The sequence below is a fragment of the Vipera ursinii genome (assembly GCF_947247035.1).
Source record: "Vipera ursinii genome assembly, chromosome: Z".
Lineage (NCBI taxonomy): Eukaryota > Metazoa > Chordata > Lepidosauria > Squamata > Viperidae > Vipera > Vipera ursinii.
This window is the reverse complement of record NC_139517.1, coordinates 110241090-110261177: the sequence shown is the minus strand read 5'-3', so window position 1 is coordinate 110261177 and position 20088 is coordinate 110241090. Positions and strand designations below refer to the sequence as shown.

General features: G+C 39.7%; 1 protein-coding gene across 1 annotated transcript in view; it reads left to right on the top strand.

Moving 5' to 3' along the window:
* The window catches only part of MAP3K8 (mitogen-activated protein kinase kinase kinase 8), a 33520-nt gene that overhangs the window by 2904 nt on the left and 10528 nt on the right, over positions 1-20088 (top strand). Inside the window, exons 2-4 of the mRNA XM_083379427.1 lie at positions 7456-7829; positions 11026-11190; positions 12304-12565. Of these exons, the coding sequence (XP_083235553.1) occupies positions 7485-7829; positions 11026-11190; positions 12304-12565 (772 nt within the window). The 5' untranslated portion in view covers positions 7456-7484. The remainder of the gene's footprint in view (positions 1-7455; positions 7830-11025; positions 11191-12303; positions 12566-20088) is intronic.

The window sequence follows — 20088 nt, the reverse complement described above, 5'->3', positions numbered from 1 at the left end:
CTTTGGTCCCTGACAGGTTAATGTTTAATGCATTTAATGCATTTCGGGGGCTCTGTTGTGATGTGTGTTACCATTAAAATTATTTCAGTCTGGGCTGTCTATGTGGTTTTATGCTTTAATTGTTTTTACAGTTTGGAGATTTTTATGCCACTGAGTGTCTTATGTCAGGGGGGTCAAACTGCTGGATGTGTCATCCGGAAGCCGCGCCCACCCCATTGCTGGCAATGGCAAAACTGTCCTGATACATTACATGACGTCATGTGAGTTTGACATGTCTGGTCTATGTGATTTAGGCAATAAGTAAGTAGGTAGGTAGGTAGATAGGTAAGTAAATAATTTAAATAAATAAATAAGAATAGGCAATTCAACAGCTGTTCTCCATTAGAAAAGCCAAAAGCATCTAACTCTCTTTGGGCCATCTTAAATATTTAAAAGCGAAGTTTTGGGTAACTGAGATAAGAAGCAGATGAATGGCATTGACTTGCTTGTTTTGTATTATCATTTGCATATTCATTTATGGAATGAAGAACCCTGAATTTCCGAAGAGAGAAGCTGAGTTGAGTTTTACTGATCATGCAATTTAGCAGCCACCTAGACAAGACAAGAAAGGTGGACAGCTGGACCACTCCTGGTTTCCTGTATTCATAATCCCAGGCAAGAAAGATGAATGGCATCCTATGAAAACCCTCATCCTGGCATCTTGGGTGGAGTGGGCTAAAGCAGGCTGCTAGCCTGAGACTTCAGCATCAAGTTTGTCTGGATGCTGCAATCCTGAATCATCTACCATGTTGATCTGATAGGCGTGGATTGCGTGAATCAGGCTTATGGAGAAATATCCCTGAAAAATACTTGCTTCAAAATTAGGTCATGTTTCAACTCACTGGGGACATAAAAACAGATGGGGTGTCCCTCTCCCAGGGAATTTTTGGTTTATGCCTTTCTTAATGACTTTTCAGGTCTGTTAATGGAAATTTAATTGGGGTGCCACCTTTGTAGACCTTGCAATTTTTGTCGTTTGCTACATTTTAAAAGAATTCTTTGTGGTAAGCATTTTAGTATAATTTGGCAATGTCTTCTTGACTATTCCAAACAGTAAAGCAGATTTGCCTCATCTGATTTTTTTAAAATTTGCCTAATCTAGCATCATCCTGCTGGCTAGATATCATGGGACTTGTAATCCAACTATCAAGTGGATGCCTAATCAAGGAAGTGTTCAGTGCTTTGGTGTGCATATCATTTTAACGGATCTCAGCCCCTCCTTTTTCTCTAGAATAGGCACCATAACATCCTCTTTACCTCCTAGCAAATCTCTTTTTCTAGGAAGATACATTGTACACAATGCATTCGAGTGAGAAGAAGAAAATGCTTGGAAAAGACAATTCTGTGACTTTATTTCCTGGGGATAATATTCCAGTCTCCACTTAATGTCCTTGTGATCCTGGGGCAATATGGTAAACAATAGAGTGCTAAATGTGGTATTAACAAACAACTTACATCGTAAGTATTCCAAAGTAGCTTAAAAAGCCTTAATCTACTGTCTTCATCTTGCCAGTCATTTTTACTAGAATTCTAAGCACTGTAACTTGGGATGCAGAAGCTAGAAATCTCATAACTTCTACAAAAATGTTTATTGCTCTCTTGCTTGATTTACAGAACTTATAACCTTATGACCCAATCTCAAAAGACTCTGTGCAACAAGCTCCCCCCCCAAATAAGCCACTAAATCAGAACAAAATCCAAACCAAAAATAACCCTAGAAGGCAAAGATAAAACCTCTAATAAAACCCAAAAAAGATGCCCGTAATCAGTCAGCTTCCAAAATGCTTTGAAAGAAAACAGTTTAAACTTCCCTATGGAATTGCAGCGAGTACACGTAGCCTTTATCGAATGACCACTCTTTCAGCGACTGTTTGAGGTTACAACCAGCACTGAATGAGGAGGACTTGCAGTGGGTCCTTGTAATTGTGACTATTACAGTATTGTGGCAATTCCATAATCGTGATTTGGGTGTTTGACAGCTGGCTTGTATTTACAACATTGTAGTGTCCTTTAGTCATGTGAACACTATTTGTAACCTTTCCTACCAGTTTCCAACAAGCAGGTCAGTTGGGAAACTGGCAATTGTGTGACTGTGGAACTGCCAGAACTGTGTTTGAAGGTTAGCCTAGTCGCATAACATTGTGTTTTATCACCACATTACTTAGAATAGAATTCCTGGTCCAACTTACATTGTTAAGTGGTGATTACCTGTAGTTTCTTGGTGGGAGAGAGAGATAGTCCTCATCTAGTGATTGTCTTATTTAGTGACCATTTGCAGGTACGATAATTATGAAAAAGTATTCTTGTAAATCACCTGGAGTTCTTGAGAGTGAGTTGGGGCGACCATATAGATTTTCTTAAATAAATTTTGTGACCAATCCTCATATTTGGTGGGGGTTTTTTGTTTATTAAATTTGTGAGGTGACACAACCTTCACAGCAAAAGAAACCTGAAGTAAGACTGTAAGCACAGTTGCTATTTCACTTAACTATTATTTCTCTTAAGAACCAAGTTTCCTTGTCCCACTTTTTCACCCCATTCCTAAAAAGATACCAATCATCAGAGGGAGGTGGTTTGCAAAGGCCAGGGAGGAGAAGTGGCACAAGACCTCTTAGGTAACCCCATTCCATTCCTTGCTCTTAGAATTCAATCTCATCTCTTTCTATTCTGATACAAGCGTGATCCACAGTTCTCTCTTGTGCTAACTGAAGACTAATTCTAAAATAAAGCCTCACCCATTTAGAGCTATTCGAATGGTGTCAACTATGGTAAAACTTTCATCTCCAGAGGCTGCAGGTATTCATTATTATCCTGAAATTACAAGAAGCATAAAAAAATGCTACGTTTACCTTCTCTGGTCTGTATGGGTAGAGTTTGGAATTCTCTGCAAAGGTGCTCAGACAGAGATCTGACTTGATGGACAGCATGTAGGATGCCTCCTGTGATCCTCTACCTGTCGAGCCATGGATCATTAATTAATGAATCAACAGCATGGGATATTTTTGACCAGAGAAATCCAATGTAATGTACATATAAAAGGGTAGATTCACACAGTGCATATACATTAAACTAGGATAATGATGTTATAAGTTTGTTTGTTTGTTTGTTTGTTTTTTGGAGTTTCAACATTTTAGGCTTTTGGTGACTAACAAGATTTCAAGCCCTGGTACTGAGATAGCAGTTTGGGGTTTGGTCAGTACTCAGGTCCAGATGTTCTATAAAAACCTAGTAGTTCTTAATAAACATTATAATTGTAAAAGATTTGCTCTGACCCTTCTCTTAAACTTATAACAAATATAATTTCCTGTTTCCTTTTGTCAGATTTTTTTTGCATAATTGCCCTGCTATTTTATCAGTCCCAGTTTATCTTTTTCTTCTATTTGCAAGCGTCGTACCATTTAGTATCATTTACCATTGTACTTCTTTCCTGGAAAATCCGTTAGGAAGGAAAATAAATCCCCAGAATGCTGCTGAAAATCCTTTGATTGGTTGAAACTGTGACTAAAGATTATATGTTGGAATTACAATGCTGAGGGACTTTTTCTGATTATTGGGGAAATAGTTACTGTTCTTGAAAGAGAAAACCTTTCAAAGCCTATATCACTAGAGTTAAATGCCAAGACAGAAGTATTTTTTTAAAGTAGTGTGGTGAGGCTGAGATTGGATTATAAGTATGGTAGCTGTGGTGATAACACTATTTTTAAATACATGCAACATTAGAAAAAGTATGTTTTGGCTTGGAGAATAGCAGCCACCTTGATTATATCTGGGAGTGGGCTTACCAGATGTCCAGTAAAATGAGGACAAATTCTCCTTTTCGTGTCATGTGCTTTGTCCAGCAGATATAATATTAACAAAATCACTATCCCTTTTTTTGAGTCTCTTGGGCTTTTGTGATTTCTTTGAAAAAAAAATTGGGCTGCTTTCACAATGGAATTTTTATATTGTGATCAATTCAGTATTATTGCTAGCATATGTTCTTGAAAATCAAGATTTATTGGGAAAATATTGCAGTTGAAAATGCATTGTAAACTCTACAGCAAACCTGGCTGCAGCCATCTTGCTTGTTCTAGATTGCCACATGAATGGGATGGGGTGTGGAGTATCTATGAATGGGGTGGGGTGTGGAGTATCTTTGCTAGTCTGAACAATTCTGTGTCCTGTGGGAACCAAGGTCATTCTATTGGTTAGTTTAGAGGTTTGGGCGTTTGTTAGAAAGCCCGCCAAACTATTCTATTGGGGAATGTGGATGATAGTGGATAGAGTAATTTCATATACCTGTAGACCTAAGTCAGTTGTTGTTGTTTTTTGCAGTGTTTCACTTTAGCGTTGATCATGGATGCCAAGAAATTTAAACAGTTAATAATGTGTCTTCCTTTTCTCCCATTTGTCCTTTCCAATTCTCCTCCTTATTCTTTTTCAGATAATCCTTCCTGTGCCAAACCAGACTTCATTAGGACAGTGGGTTCATGCATTTAATTTTGTCTAGAGTTTGAATCTGCAGTAGGAATTCTAGTATGACATTCCAGTTGCAGCAAGATTGAAAGGGTGTTTTTTTTAAAAAAAAAATAGCACAAATTCCATCAGTGTACAGCTAGAGAACATCCATGTGTAAAACCCAATGGAGGACATTTAAATATTTGGGGGAATCCCCTGGGGAAGATTTCAGACATCTCTCCAAATAAACTGAAAAACAATTTCATTCATCTATTTTGTTTCAACATATAAAATCATCAGTGATGTAGCCAGCCCAAAACTAAGCCTTAATTTTACAACAATTAAGTTGGAATGTTTTCTGCTCTTTGTGGCTTACAGAGAGAGAGAGAAAGTGAGACTACTGAGCTCCTTGCTTGGTTTCAACTTGACACACTCTGGCTGAGCACACCAAGGGCGTTTGTGAGCAATATCCCCCTTCCTTAGTTTCTCTGTGGCCACAGAGTGTTTTTTGTTCAGCTCTCTCCCTTCCGTTTTTTTTTTGTCCCTGAAATTGCCCGCTTGCTTCTTGAAGGTGTGAGTTGCTCCTCTTCACATTTTGGACAAAGCTAGTTGGCAGCTCTTAGTCACCATAGAAGAGACAGAATTCTTAAGACAGAAATGGCAAATGTGCTTTCCACTGAGCCTTCGCCCAAAGGCTCCCAGCCATCAGAAAGAAGATAAACATTTTGGACCCAGAACTGCAGCTACGCAGTCTACATTGCCTGGCAGCTTCAGTAGATCAGATGTCACTTAACCTTGGGAGGGGTTGACCCATATTTCCTGTCTCTTGTGTCGCTGTCCATTTTTTATCCTTCCATCTGCAGATGCAGATAGGCCTGATTCTGTCCACTGTGCCAGGTGAGTCAAGGGGGACCTGCCTGTCAGCTTGAGAAAAGCAGGTCTAAGTAGGTTTAGGTCTAGGTAGAATAACAAAAAGGATAATGATTTCAGAGAAAGATTCTTTATTCTTCATCAGGTCTAAAGGTCCCAAGTAGGTAGATGAATTTGTGCTGGCTGTGCCTTTCTTTCAGAAGCCCTCCTTTCCTCTTGAATTATTTTTTTAATTTTCTTTTTCTTTCTCAGATTTCAGTGCCAAATAATTTTAGCATAATGGTACAATTCTCCAGAAAAGAGGCTTTTCTTAGAATTGCTATCTTCATAAAATATCAAATTCAATAGCGTAGATTGGAGAAATCATTGCTTAATGTGTGCTTTTTATTATAAAATCTGAAAATAAATGTGTTTTTACAAGCCAGTTCTCATTCTTTAAAAAAAATTACAGGAGCATTGTCTAAAGAGAACAGTTGGGGGATTTCTAATGATCTAATTATCTAAAATAATGCAATCCTTGTTTTTACAGGTTTTTAAGGGAGCCCTCTTATGAGTAGGAAGGTTTCTTCTGATTGAACACTGGGAAGTGATTTTAGTTGACATGTCAGTTTTAGATTCCTGTTAAATTCCCTTCCCTTCCCCAGCTTTGTACTGGAATTATGTCAAAAATCTGCATAGAAAAAAAAAGTAAATTAGAAACAATATAAAGGGAAAGTTATCTCTATGATATCATTGTACAGTAATGTAGAAAATGTTGGGAACTTCCCTACGGCAATGGGGCATATCATATCTAACACTCCTGTCCTACAGTTTCTGCTATTTTATGCAGTATTTCCAGTTTTCCCCATGGAGAGAATTCCTGCATTAAATTACTGTAAAAAATGTCTTTCCTTCCTAGTTTTTCCCCAAGTTGCAGGGTCCATTTTTTTCAGATTAGTAAAGTGTTGATCCACTGGTTATGACAGAATTTGATTTGCCCAAGTCTACTGTTACAGGCTGAGGAATATTGGCTCAAACTCACCCATGCAATTTTCATGCCTGACTTGGACTCAAACTCACAGTCTCCTGGTTTCTAGCCTGGTGTCTTAACTGCTAGATCAAACTAACTAACTAACTAACTAACTAATTAACTAACTAACTAACTAACTAACTAACTAACTAACTAACTCTCTCTCTCTTCCCCCCCACCACCACCCTCATTTAGTAGGTGATAGTTGGATCAGAGTGGTGACCTTCTACATTCAAAGAGCTATTGAAGATATGGGTTCAAATAGTAACCACAGAAAACCTTAAAGACTATAATCAGTCTACTTGGGCGACAGGAATTGACAGTGACTTGATGTCTCAGAATCAATTAAAGTAGTTGCTATTTTCCATTGTATTGGAGAGCAGCTATGCTGGCTCAGGAATTCTGGGAGTTGAAGTCCATGAGTCATAAAAGAGCCAGGGTTGCTTACCCTGGCCTAACGTGATAGATGTTGGGAAGTATAGTTCTGTAACAACAGAACAGCCACCATTCCCCACATTTGCATAAGATTTCAGTGAGTACGTTCTGCTTCAGCATGGTTGATAATATTAGCACTTAAATGTATTTTGATTATCTGCTGCAAAAGGGCATAAGATGTGAAACTCCTTTCAAAACCAAGGGTTGTCTAAAGTACTTGGAGATTTTCTTGAATTCAGAGGTACTTAAGCATATGCAACTCTGGATCAGACCTATTGCCAACACAGGTTGCTGCAATTCAGATTTGTACCCTGATCACACATTGGTTTCAGCAACCTTTTGCTCTCCAGATGTGTTAGATATTAGCTCTCCTAGTCTACAGCCATATTTGACCTTGGTAACCGGGAATAATAGTTACCATTTAGCACATCTGGAGGATAGTTTTTCAGAGGAGCATATCAATGCTTGTTTGATGTACCTCTGGTTTCAGTGGACTTTCTCCAATTATACAGGGCCTGGTTTGCATTTTATGATTAGGTAGGCTGCACAGCTCTACTTTTTCTTAAATGTAGAGATGTGTAAGTCGCCCTTAACATATTTCTGTTGTAGTATTTCCTCTGTTGCAATTTCTTAACCAACCATAAAATATTATTCCTTTTTTTTAGGTACAATAAGAGGAAGAGAACATACAGTAATGGAGTATATGAGTACTAGTAGCGAAAATAAGGAAGAAATTGACTTACTGCTGACAGATTTAAATATGTCAGAAGTAATTGACATCATGGAGAACCTGACAATTTACAAAGACAAAGGTGACCTGACAATTTACAAAGACGGCCTCATTGCTCTGCATCCAGAAAAGAACAAAAATGAGGAACAGACTGAATCTTTGCTGTTCAGCCGAAGAGAAATTTCTTTGCTTTCGTGTGTCAAGTATGGGACTGTGGAAGATCTACTTGCATTTGCCAATCAGGTGTCAAACACTGCAAAGCAAATATGCCAGCACAGGAGACAAGAATCTGGAATCATATTAAACATGGTGTGTGTTTTCTGAAACCTCCACCAGCTATTCTGCATGAATGTATTTCACATGGATCTTGGCTCAAAGCTGCGGGTTTTGTATCTGGATTTTGGAGTCTCCACAATTTAGATCTGGCTGATAAGATTTTGCTGACCAGCCATTGCTGTCCGCAGACATTCCTGTACTCTTTATCAGGCTGTAAAATATCTAAGTATGGGAGTTAGATATTATTTAATTCCAAAGTGGTGAGATGGTAAACTTTGACTTATAGTCTCAACTACTGCACCTTATTTGAGTGACTTTGGGCCTCACACTTTTTTCTCATTTCCATGTGTGCCTCAGAGTTATTGCTGTGGAGAAAAGGGAGGGGAAGGTCCTCAAGATACCACTTGAAGCTCCAGGAGAAAATTTTATTGTACAGGAAAATGGATCCTGGACTGAGTTATGGTTTCTGCAAGTGGAGTCTTTAGATTTAAGTTTTCTTTTGCAACTATAATGAACAAATCTTGGAGTGCAATACTGTGATTAGCACGTAACTGAGCTTTGCTTTTCTCAAATAGCTAAGCAGGATTGGACTTGATTAATACTTGCTGGGAGGTCAATCCCAGGTTGTAGGTTAGGCTGAACAGTGAAAAGGAGGCAATTGCGCAGCCTTCCACTTAGTGCCCAAAATTTGATATGGATGTGTCAATGAAGGTGCCAGGCATTAAGCTTGCTGAGTAAGACTTTATTGTATAAGTTGATTTACTTTCTTAAAAAAAGAATTTCATCTATGAACATAAAACTAAAACAGTTTGCCCCTTTCTAAGATGTATAAAATTATCTCCCTGTGACACCCTATATGAAATTACATTGAAGCTGCCTTTCAGTTATTTTGTATGTCTGCCTCTCCATCTATCTAATTTATATAGCCAGCCATCTCATCAAGGGCATCTTTTGTGCATTCCCCAACTTTAAATCTCAGTAGTGATGCAATTAAAAATCTCATGTAAAAATACAGACTGAGACAAATATCCAAAGTCTGAGCATTAAATGTGTTAATTAATTAATTAAACATCTCACCAATAAAGATGACTGTAGATAGCATACAAAATGGTAAAAATATAAATATAAAAACAGTTTAAATTATTAAAATTATGCACTTATCTATCAGGTATAGTGCAGTGTTCTGCATTGTCTCCAAGGACAGCATATTTGTGAGTCCTTATTTATGGTTGCTGTTTTATCAGTCCTTCCTCACAGTTGCTATTGGCAACCTTGAGGACTAGAAAATTAGGTATTCTTGACAAAAACAAATTATAGATGGAGTTTCCATAACAGGTTGAAATTAAGACCAGGAAAACAGGATCTTCAAGCTTCTTCTCACTTCTCATAAAGAGATGTTGCCCTTTGATTTCTGTCATTTTTTTTAGATGAGAAAAAGTAAGTCTAGGTTATAAATCACTGTTTATAGTAGCCTCAGCTTAAAACAGTGGCAAGCAACAGCTGTGAGAAACATTTGGATGGAGCTAGTTGGCTTTTTAGTTTTGTTTTTCATATGTTCAGGACTTTTCACAAGGTTTTCTAATCAGATAGCCTATCAACAATGTCTTGCCAGCTCATTCTCCATTCTGTTTTTCAACTTTAGCTTTGCTTTGTGCCAATTCAATCATGGCTTCAAACACAATTAAATTTCCATAATACAGATTAATCTCTGTAGAGGCAGAGATTCCACTATTTTAGAGCAGATGAAGTTAGGCTTAAATATAGCGATCTAGTTGCAATACTTGAACTCACCCCCAGGTATTTTGATAGCTTTCTCTTGATTTTAATTTTAATTTTCCTTTGGAGAATTTTACCTTGTTAAAAGAAAATTTTGTACTTTCAAAGAACCATTCAATCTTTGCAGTATGTGAATGATTAGATTTCAAATTTCTTCTACATGATCTGTTCTAAGAAAAAAAAAATTAGTTTCTACTCTGCCAACCTCCCGATACAGGTTTTGAAGGTAGAAAACCTTGTATTTGCTTACCTGTCATAGCCAAACTTGCAACTCTGTAGAGCAAAAGGCTAGGAGATAGCCAGAATTACCTAACAAACTACTAAGAGGACTCCTTATGTAAGCCTGTTGATTAGGCTGTCAATCAAGCTGTTGTTGCCAGACAATTAAGTGCACCGTATGCTTTATGCAAGGCTAATCACCACTTGGAATTATAAATATTTCCTAGATGAATTGAATACTTCACATGCTGTTCCCATTTTATTGTTCTATGTAAAGACTGCTATGGTCATGGAACTGCTGTGTTCTGAAAAGTAGAACATCAGCAATATTGTAGCTTAGAGCTGCTATCATCTTACAGATTTTGCTTGTGAAGACCTAGGTTCTGTCCTAGATACAAATGTTTTGAAATCAGGCTTCAGCACTGGTAACTTCATGCACATATCCATGCATTTTTCATGGCAGTGTTTTAGAAGTAGTTCATTCCTGCCTCATTTTGGTATTCCTTTATCTCTCCTCTTATTTATCTGTCAGCCATAGGTGTCCCAATGGTCTCTTAACTAGATACACTGCAGAACTGTTCTTGCTTAGCTTCTGAAATCAGCCAAGGTAAAATAATTGCTATTACCTACTAAGACTTTGTAAAGGTAAGTGAGAAAGACCTTGGGAGACTGGGCAAAAAGTCACTACCATAGGTACAGTTAGATAAGACACTGCCATAGGTACAGTCAGATAAGCATAACCTGGATAATGGGCAGGACAAGAGACCCAGAAGAGACATCCTAGTTTCTCAGATGATAAAAGAGTTGGGGAAGAATTGTATTTTCAGACTTGCAATATTCTGTCAATGTAGCTTTACAACAAAGTAGAATTTGCTCATCAGGTCACGATTTCTAACTTATTTGCCCAGTGAAAACAATATCTTGCAAGTCTGAATCCAGTTGCAGGCTATACTGTCTTTTTATCTGTCCATTCCCTTGGTAGCATCTTTTTGCCCAGTCTCCCAAGATCTTTTCCACATATCAGACTCAGGCTCTAGTAATTTGCAACAGAAAGATCTGGGGGAGAAATGTGAGACCTCAGAAAAAGCACTGCAAGGTAAAGGTAGGTGGTTGGTGCATATTGATTAATTCAGGTATGTGTATTACAGTAAACACATCTGTATTACAGTGTAAAAAAGTTGTGAAGGAGCATTGTGTTTTGACTTTTTCCTTTATCTTAAACATCTTTAAATAGATCAAACCCAAAAATGGGCGTTATAAGATTGACTCAGATGTGCTTCTATTTCCTTGGAAGCTAACCTACAGAAATATTGGGACTGATTTCATTCCACGGGGGGCTTTTGGGAAAGTATACTTGGCACAAGATACAGAAACCAAAAAGCGGATGGCTTGCAAGCTGGTAAGATTTCTTAATTATCTTTGGTAATGCCTGCGACATATTGGGCCTTCTCTATAATGCTGAAATAGATGAGACTGTTTGTCCCTTTATGATAGGAACAAGCATTTTGTAAATGTATTTACTCCAGCATGCATATGGTAGACTCAAGTTTTGAAACTCCATCTAAGTAGGACATATCTATTTCTCTTCTTTGGAAGAGACTCCATGTATACATCATCAGCAAATGCTGAAGTGTCACATTTGTGAGATGGGTGGACATATGAATTTAATAAATAGATAAATATAATTAACCATCTGGAGGTGGATAACTATGCTGAAACTAATTAAGTCTGGCCAGGTTAAGAGAGAATGCCACTTGAACAGTCTTGGTTTGCCAATGAGAGATCCATGGAGGAAAGATAGAATAGCATTAGAAGAATGAGTCAACCAGAGCTTAATGCCCTTTGGGATGGGATGTTCTAAGCATTCTATCATAAGCTTCTGCATAGGTAAACTTATATACTGATGACAACATTCATGTGATTTAAAAAGACATATCTATTAACTCCTGCAAAATTTCTGGTTTGTATTTTGAGGATTATATAGGCTTTCTAAAGAATATGAGTTCTGCCACTAATCCCTCGGTTCTATAGTAGAAACATATAGAAGGATTTTTATTTCTAATACTTTGCCTGAGTTGTTGTATTAAAGCAGTATTTTCTATCAATAGTCCACAATCCTGATGTCATCGCCTTCTTCATGCTCCATCATTCTTTGGCAAAGTTGTTAAGGAGATGGGTGAAGATCAAAGAAAGCTGGGCTTTCTCTGTCTATTATTGAGAACAAAGGAAGATTCCCCTCCCCATTCTAGCTAGATATGCTGAATTGGTTGGGGTCAGTTTGCCTCCCCAGCATCAAAAGAAGACCTAGCTTTTCCTTGGGACTTGAGAGAGGAAGGTTGGGATTGAATGGCTTTCTGGATCTGCTTGCTTGTGGTTTTTTTTCCAAGTTAGATTTCCAGATGATTATGTGAACATGGGGTAGTACTCCATCAAATTAAGCTTTGCAGGCATTCTAGCAGAACTGTCTTTGCTTGGACAGTATAATTTAATCAGCTTATGTTTGGCATCGTAGGTCCCAGTGGAGCAGTTCAAGCCATCAGATGTTGAAATCCAAGCCTGTTTTCGTCATGAAAATATTGCTGAACTTTATGGAGCCGTCTTATGGGATGAGACAATCCATCTCTTTATGGAGGCAGGAGAAGGAGGCTCTGTCCTAGAAAAGATAGAAAGTTGTGGGCCTTTGAGAGAATTTGAAGTCATCTGGCTGGCAAAACATATTCTCAAAGGACTTGAGTTTCTTCACTCAAAGGGAGTTATTCATCAGGATATCAAACGTAAGTTTGCATAGTCGTTATATTGTGCAGTATAAACTACATTCAGGATATCCCCAGCTTCTTTTAAGGTTATTTGGTTATTTATTTACTGAAAATTACTTGAATTTCCACCCCCTAGGGACAAGGGATATCCAATTTATCTTTTATTAATACATTTTCCTCTGCAGTGAATAGATAATAAAGTTGAAAATGTTCTAAGGACAATATGTTATGTGGAAATGAAATGAGGTGAGTACTAGATGGGCTCTATGCACTGCAATCCTAACTATGACCGCTCTGAAGCAAGTGCTGTTAAATTCAGGAAACTTGTTCACATAGGTAGGCATAGGAAAGTTGGGGTGGCTGAAACTCTTACTGGGCTTAGTCAGCGGTCAGAAGCTTGCAAGCCTACTGTTAGTTTGGAGGTCTGCAAGTTCCCACTGGTATATAGGTTTGCTATTAAAGAACATTATGAAGTTTTTTTCTTCCCATCCATTTATGTTGTAACCCTGTGAAAAGAATAGAGTGATGCAGTCAGGATTAAACATTCTGAGAATGGAGGCATATATCTTCTATTTTAATTAGACAGATTCTGGACTCATGCATACCACTAAGCCATGTCTTGCCCAGCCATGATTTTATATTTACTTAACTATGATTTTATCTTTTAAACCTGACAACAAACACATGTTACAAACATGATTGGCTAATTTTACACAGAATACTATAGGCCAAAATCAAATAAATCACATGGCATAGCATAAAGTGTGCAGTAGAAGTTTTGTATTCATGAATGACAGATGGCAAAAACAGGAACTCTGAAGTTGGGACTCATCTCTCCTTTCTCTCATCTGCAAGAATTACTTTCTCTGTCCTTTGGACCCCCTGGTTGAAAGTTACAAACATCTAGCATTCCTGAAGGGCATCAAGTTGCTCTGGATCATAAGGTTTAGGCAGATACTTGCAAAGGAGTTTAACTGCATGAAAGGCCTCTGTTCAAAATTCAGTAATATTTGGCATGGGGGTCGGAGGTGATATCTGTCATTGTAGTGTTGATTATCCCAAAGAACTTCATTTCCTGAAATTAATCCAAAAATTCCAAATGTACAATTTTTTAAAAAATTCCATTTATATCCCGCCCTTCTCCGAAGACTTCTTACCGTAATAGGTTCGTAAATCATTGTGGTCGTAAGCTGAAGCATCACATGACCAGGTCTTTTTTTTTACTCTTTTATATTTTTTTCAGGCAGTTGTTAAACAAATGCTTTAGTCATTTAAGTTAATCCATTTTTTTCCTTTGGCATTTCTGGAAACTGGAAATAGCAAAAATCAGCAAAAAAGATTGCAGATCGAATGATGATGAGATTTGAAAATTGCCACAAATGCTGACTGATTGCCAAGCATCTAAATTGTGATCATGTAGTCTTGGGGTGGGTGTGCACCCTTCATAACTTTGAAAATAGATAATTAAGTGACTGGTCTTAAATTGAAGATTATCTATACTTAAAAGGGCATTTCCAGACCCAGGAAAAAGAAAAGTTCTCTGAAGAGAATTTCTTGTTTTTTATGCCTCCCTGTCCCTTCAGAGGCTTCCCTCTCTCTTTCTCTCTCCCTCCCTCCCTCCTTCCCTCTCCCTCCCTCTCTCTCCCCTTCCTTCCTCTCTCTCTCTCTCTCTCTCTCTCTCTCTCTCTCTCTCTCTCTCTCTCTCTCTCTCTCTCTGCTGACATTCAGAAATCCAGTGGATGATGTTTATCTTGGCATGAAAAGCATCAGGATACATTCCGGCAAGGAAAAATGTGGTAGAAATCCTAGCAATTGATAGCATTTTATATCTAGCTTTAATGAAATGCTTTAGAGCAAGAAAAACAACAACAATTCATACTAGAATAGAATAGAATAGAGCTGGAAGGGACCTTGGAGATCTTCTAGTCTAGCCCCCCGCTCAAGCAGGAGAACCTGTACCATCTCAGACAAGTGACTGCCTAGTCTCTTCTTAAAAATCTCCAGTGATGGAGCACCCACGATTTCTGGAGGCAAGCTTTTCCACTGGTTAATTGTCCTCACTGTCAGGAAGTTTCTCCTTAATTTCAGGTTGCTTCTCTCTTTGATCAGTTTGCAACCATTGTTTCTTGTCCTGTCCTCTGGTGCTTTGGTGAATAATGTGACCCCCTCTTCTTTGTGGCAGCCCCTCAAATACTGGAATACTGCTATCATGTCTCCCCTATTTCTTCTTTTCTTTAGATTATCAAACCCAAGTCCTGCAGCTGTTCTTTGTAAGTTTTAGTCTCCAGGCATTTAATCATCTTAGTTGCTCTTATCTGGATTTTTTCCAAACTCTCAACATCTTTTTTGTGATATGGTGACCAAAATTGGCTGCAGTATTCCAGGTGTGGTTTTACTAGGGTTTTATAAAACAGTACTACTACTTTGGGTGATCTTGATTCTATGCCTACTCCTCTAGCCCACCACAACTTTATTATTCTTTTGTATTCAAAGATGCAAACTTCAGACTTTTCTTCACATACATCTGACTGACACACAAAGATGCCCTGTTTTTTGGGCCATTTCTCTCTGATGTTGCCTTCCTGTCATGTCCAATTCATGACTGAGATAGACAAATTATTCTTAGCTGTATTGGTTTTTCCCTCATAAGCCAAGAGCATCTAAAAGCCAATAACATCCAAAAGCAGCCATCAAATGTGCAAAATCTGATTATATATATGTGTGTGTGTATGTGTGTGTGTGTGTGTGTGTGTGTATGTATTTTAGTTGTTAGCTGCGAAGTCATGTCCGACTCATCGCGACCCTATGGACAATGTTCCTCCAGGCCTTCCTGTCCTCTACCATCTTCTGGAGTCCATTTAAGCTCACGCCTACTGCTTCAGTGACTCCATCCAGCCACCTCATTCTCTGTCGTCCCCTTCTTCTATTGCCCTCAATCTTTCCCAGCATTAGGCTCTTCTGCAGTGAGTTCTTCCTTCTCATTAGGTGGCCAAAGTATTTGAGTTTTAGCTTCAGGATCTGGCCTTCTAAAGAGCAGTCAGGGTGGATCTCCTCTAGGACTGACCGGTTTGATCGCCTTGCAGTCCAAGGGACTCGCAGGAGTCTTCTCCAGCACCATAGTTCAAATGCCTCAATTCTTTGGCGCTCAGCCTTTCTTATGGTCCAGCTTTCACTGCCATACATTGCAACTGGGAAGACCCTAGCCTTGACTATACAAACTTGTTGACAGGGTGATGTCTCTGCTTTTTAGTGTGCTGTCTAGATTTGCCATTGCTTTCCTCCCCAGGAGCAAGCGTCTTTTAATTTCTTGGCTGCAGTCCCTGTCTGTGGTGATCTTGGAGCCCAGGAAAATAAAATCTGTCACTACCTCCATTTCTTCCCCATCTATTTGCCAGGAATTGAGAGGGCCGGATGCCATGATCTTGGTTTTCTTAATGTTTAGTTTCAAGCCAACTTTTGCACTCTCCTTCTTCACCCGCAACAAGAGGCTCTTTAGTTCTTCTTCACTTTCTGCCATTCGAGTGGTATCATCTGCATATCTTAGGTTGTTGATATTTCTTCCTGCAATCTTAACTCCAACTTTTGATTCCTCTAACCCTGCCTTTCTCATGATGTGCTCTGCATATAAGTTAAATAGGCAGGGTGACAGTATACAGCCTTGCCGGACTCCTTTCCCAATTTTGAACCATTCAGTGGTTCCATGTCCAGTTCTCACTGTTGCTTCTTGGCCCACATATAGAGTTCTCAAGAGACAAATAAGATGGTCTGGTACTCCCATCTCTTTAAGAACTTGCCACAGTTTGTTATGATCCACACAATCAAAGGCTTTAGCATAGTCAATGAAGCAGAAGTAGATGTTTTTCCTGAACTCCCTAGCTTTCTCCATGATCCAGCATATGTTGGCAATTTGATCTCTAGTTCCTCTGCCTCTTCGAAATCCTGCTTGTACTTCTGGTTGTTCTCAATCCACATACTGTTGGAGTCTAGTTTGTAGGATTTTAAGCATAACTTTACTAGCATGTGAAATGATTGCAATGGTGCGATAGTTTGAACAGTCTTTGGCATTGCCTTTCTTTGGAATTGGAATGTAAACTGACATTTTCCAATCCTGTGGCCACTGTTGAATTTTCCAAATTTCCAAACCTCCATCCATAATTCTTCAGGCACTCTGTCTATCAGATCTAATTCCTTAAATCTATTTGTCACCTCTACTGTGTATTCATCAGGGATATGATTTAGTTCATATCTGAGTTGCCTAGTGCTTTTCCCTACTTTCTTCAATTTAAGCCTAAACTTTGCAACAAGAAGCTCAGGATCTGAGCCACAGTCAGCTCCTGGTCTTGTTTTTACTGACTGTATAGAGTTTGTCCATCTTTGGCTGCAGAGCACATAGTCAATCTGTGTTGGTCGTCTGGTGATATCCATGTGAGGAGCCATCTCTTGGGTTGTTGGAAAAGAGTGTTTGCTATGACCATCATATTCTCTTGATAAAATTATATCAGCCTGTGCCCTGCTTCATTTTGTACTCCAAGGCCAAACTTGCCTGTTATTCCAGTTATCTTTTGGCTTTCTACTTTAGCATTCCAATCCCCCATGATGATAAGGACATCATTTTTGTTGTTAGTTCTATAAGGTGCTGTAGGGCTTCATAGAACCGGTCAATGTCATCCTCTTCAGTACTGGTGGTTGGGGCATAGACTTGGACTACTGTGATATTGAATGGTTTCCCTTGGATTCGAACTGAGATCATTCTGTCATTTTGAGGATTGTATCCCAGTATTGCTTTTCCTACTCTTTTATTGACTATGAAGGCTACTGCATTTCTTATGAGGGATTCTTGCCCGCAGTAGTATACCTGATGGTCCTCTGAATTAAATTCACCCATTCCTGTCCATTTTAGTTCGCTGATACCTAAGATGTCGATGTTCAGTCTTGTCATCTCTTATTTGACCACATCCAGCTTGCCTTGATTCATGGATCTTACATTCCAGGTTCCTATGCAGAAAAAATCTTTACAGCATCGGACTTTCCTTTCACCACCAGACACATCCACAGCTGAGCATCCTTTCGGCTTTGTCCCAGTCGCTTCATTTTTTCTGGCACTACTAGTACTAGCCCTCTGCTCTTCCCCAGTAGCATATTGGACGCCTTCCGACCTGAGGGCCTCATCTTCCAGTGTCATATCGTTTTGCCTTTTGGTACTGTCCAAAGGATTTTCATGGCAAAGATACTGGAGTGGGTTGCCATTTCCTTCTCCAGTGGATCACGTTTTGTCAGAACTCTCTGCTATGACCTTTCCGTCTTGGGTGGCCCTGCACGGCATAGCTCATAGCTTCATTGAATTACGCAAGCCCGTTCACCACGACAAGGCAGTAATCCATGAAAGGGGTATATATATATGTATGTATATATATGTCTGTCTGTGTGTGTGTATGTATACACACACACACACACACACACACACACACACACACACACACATATACATATACATACATACATATATACCCCCTATATATATATGTTAATTTGTCAAGGCTTTTTGAATGCACCTTGCTAATTAACTCTTTCTTTCCTGCTTTGGCCTGACTCAAGGCTTATCCACAGGATATAGTCAACTTATGACAGCTCATTATTTGTGTAAATTATTCAAAATATACATATATGTGTGTGTGTGTATACACACACACACAAAAGATAAAGTCAGGGGGCAAATTGCTAAGCACATTGATTTGTGCTTTAGATTGTAAGCCGCCCTGAGTCTTCGGAGAAGGGCGGGATATAAATGGGATTAAAAAAAATAGTGGCTGCGATCAGAATGGGACTGTTTCAGACTGATAATAGACATGCTCTTTTTCCTCTTATGTGCCCTCCCTAACATTCTGCAGGGCAGCATTACACTGAGTTTCTCTCAGATCTGCAGAACTTCACTTGACTGACCAGCTAGGATTAAGGTGATCACTTAGTTTAATATAACTCTTCTCATTACCTTCTTAAGAGAGCATGGTAAACTCTGGAATAGCAGTTGTTGCCCATATAAATATGACGCTACTCCTGAAAGGGCTGCTAGAGTCTGGATCCCTCTGTCCTTTCCCCAAGACAATTAGGTCCTCCCCGCTCCCAATTGCTGACCTGACGTCTCAAGGTCTCTTGCTCTGTCCCTCGCCCTGGCCATTAGCCCACTCTGGTTGCTCACCCAGGCAGCTCCACTCACCCGGCTCAGTTCAATTCCATCGTCCTTCGGTGCATCTGGCACCTCCTCTGTTAAATTGGCTCACCCACTCATCTGGATCAGCTCATTTCTGCTGTCATTTGGTGCATCTGGCACCCTCTCTGTTCACTGGGTCATTCACTCACCTGGATTAGCTCTCCTCCTGGTGTATCTGGTGCTCCTTGTGGGCACTGGTTTGGCCACTTGCCTGGTGGCCTCCCTCTCTTGCCCCATTGCCTCCTGTGCAGCCCCACCAAGCAGGGACCGTGTGGTGGGGTGGTGGCAGGTCCCATCTTTCTCCTTTTCCTATGTTTACTTTGCATCCGTCTCTGTTTGCCTCCTGCCATTTCTCCATTTGCCTCTCTCTCTGTCAACCTTTCTTCTCTACCTCTCTTCCTTTTGTCCCTCCTTTGTGCCACATGCCTGTTCCTTTTATATCCTCTTCCCTTGGGCCATCCCTTCCCCCCTAATTTGTGGCAGGTTGTTTGCCCAACGATCATCCATTGGCTGAGCATCGCTCCCTGCAACTGTCCCAACTCCTGCCACACTGAGCACAGTGGTCCCAGGACATCCCCAGCCGAGCAATCACCCAGGTCTCCACAGTGATTGAGGCTGCCAATCAGCTGGGCTCTCCTGCCTCTCCCTTGCCCCAGTTGGATCCCCCTGAGATCCCTCTGGAAGTGGTGCAAGGTGATCATGCCCTGGGACACCCGCAGCCAAGCTGCTCAGTTGATTAGCACTGCACCCCATGGTTGGCCGTCCCCACTACACACACTCCCTGCTACACAAAGCAAGGAAGAAAAGGAATTCTAACACAGCTTCCTTTCTGTTTGTTTTTTTACTTTGTTCCGCTTGAGTTAGGAAAGAATGGGACATAAGAGAAGATACAGGAAGGAACTGCCAGACCTGCCCCCTTCTTGTTGTAACTCTACAAATGGCAAACGTTTTTTTATTTCCTGGCTGATGACAAGTAAAAGAGGGCAGTAAATCTGGAGGAACTGACCAAATGGTTTGATTATCACACTCTACCATCCAAAACTAGGACAGTGCCATGTAGCAGTGACCTAGAACAGATGCATTACTGAAGAAGCAGGATAGAGTTTGGCAATGTGAGTAGAGAATTGCACAACAGTACAGGCTGAAGTAACTAGCACTTGAATTCAGCCATGAGGAAAGACCTTTGGAAATTCTAATATTCACCATCATTCTGAGCAAAGTTCTGGTCCTTGTTACCTTAGGTCTGCTTCATTCCAAAAATATATTTTAGGCCAGTCAGTTTTCCCCAATTTGGTACCTTCTAGGTTTATCAATCCAATTGTAGTCCTAAATG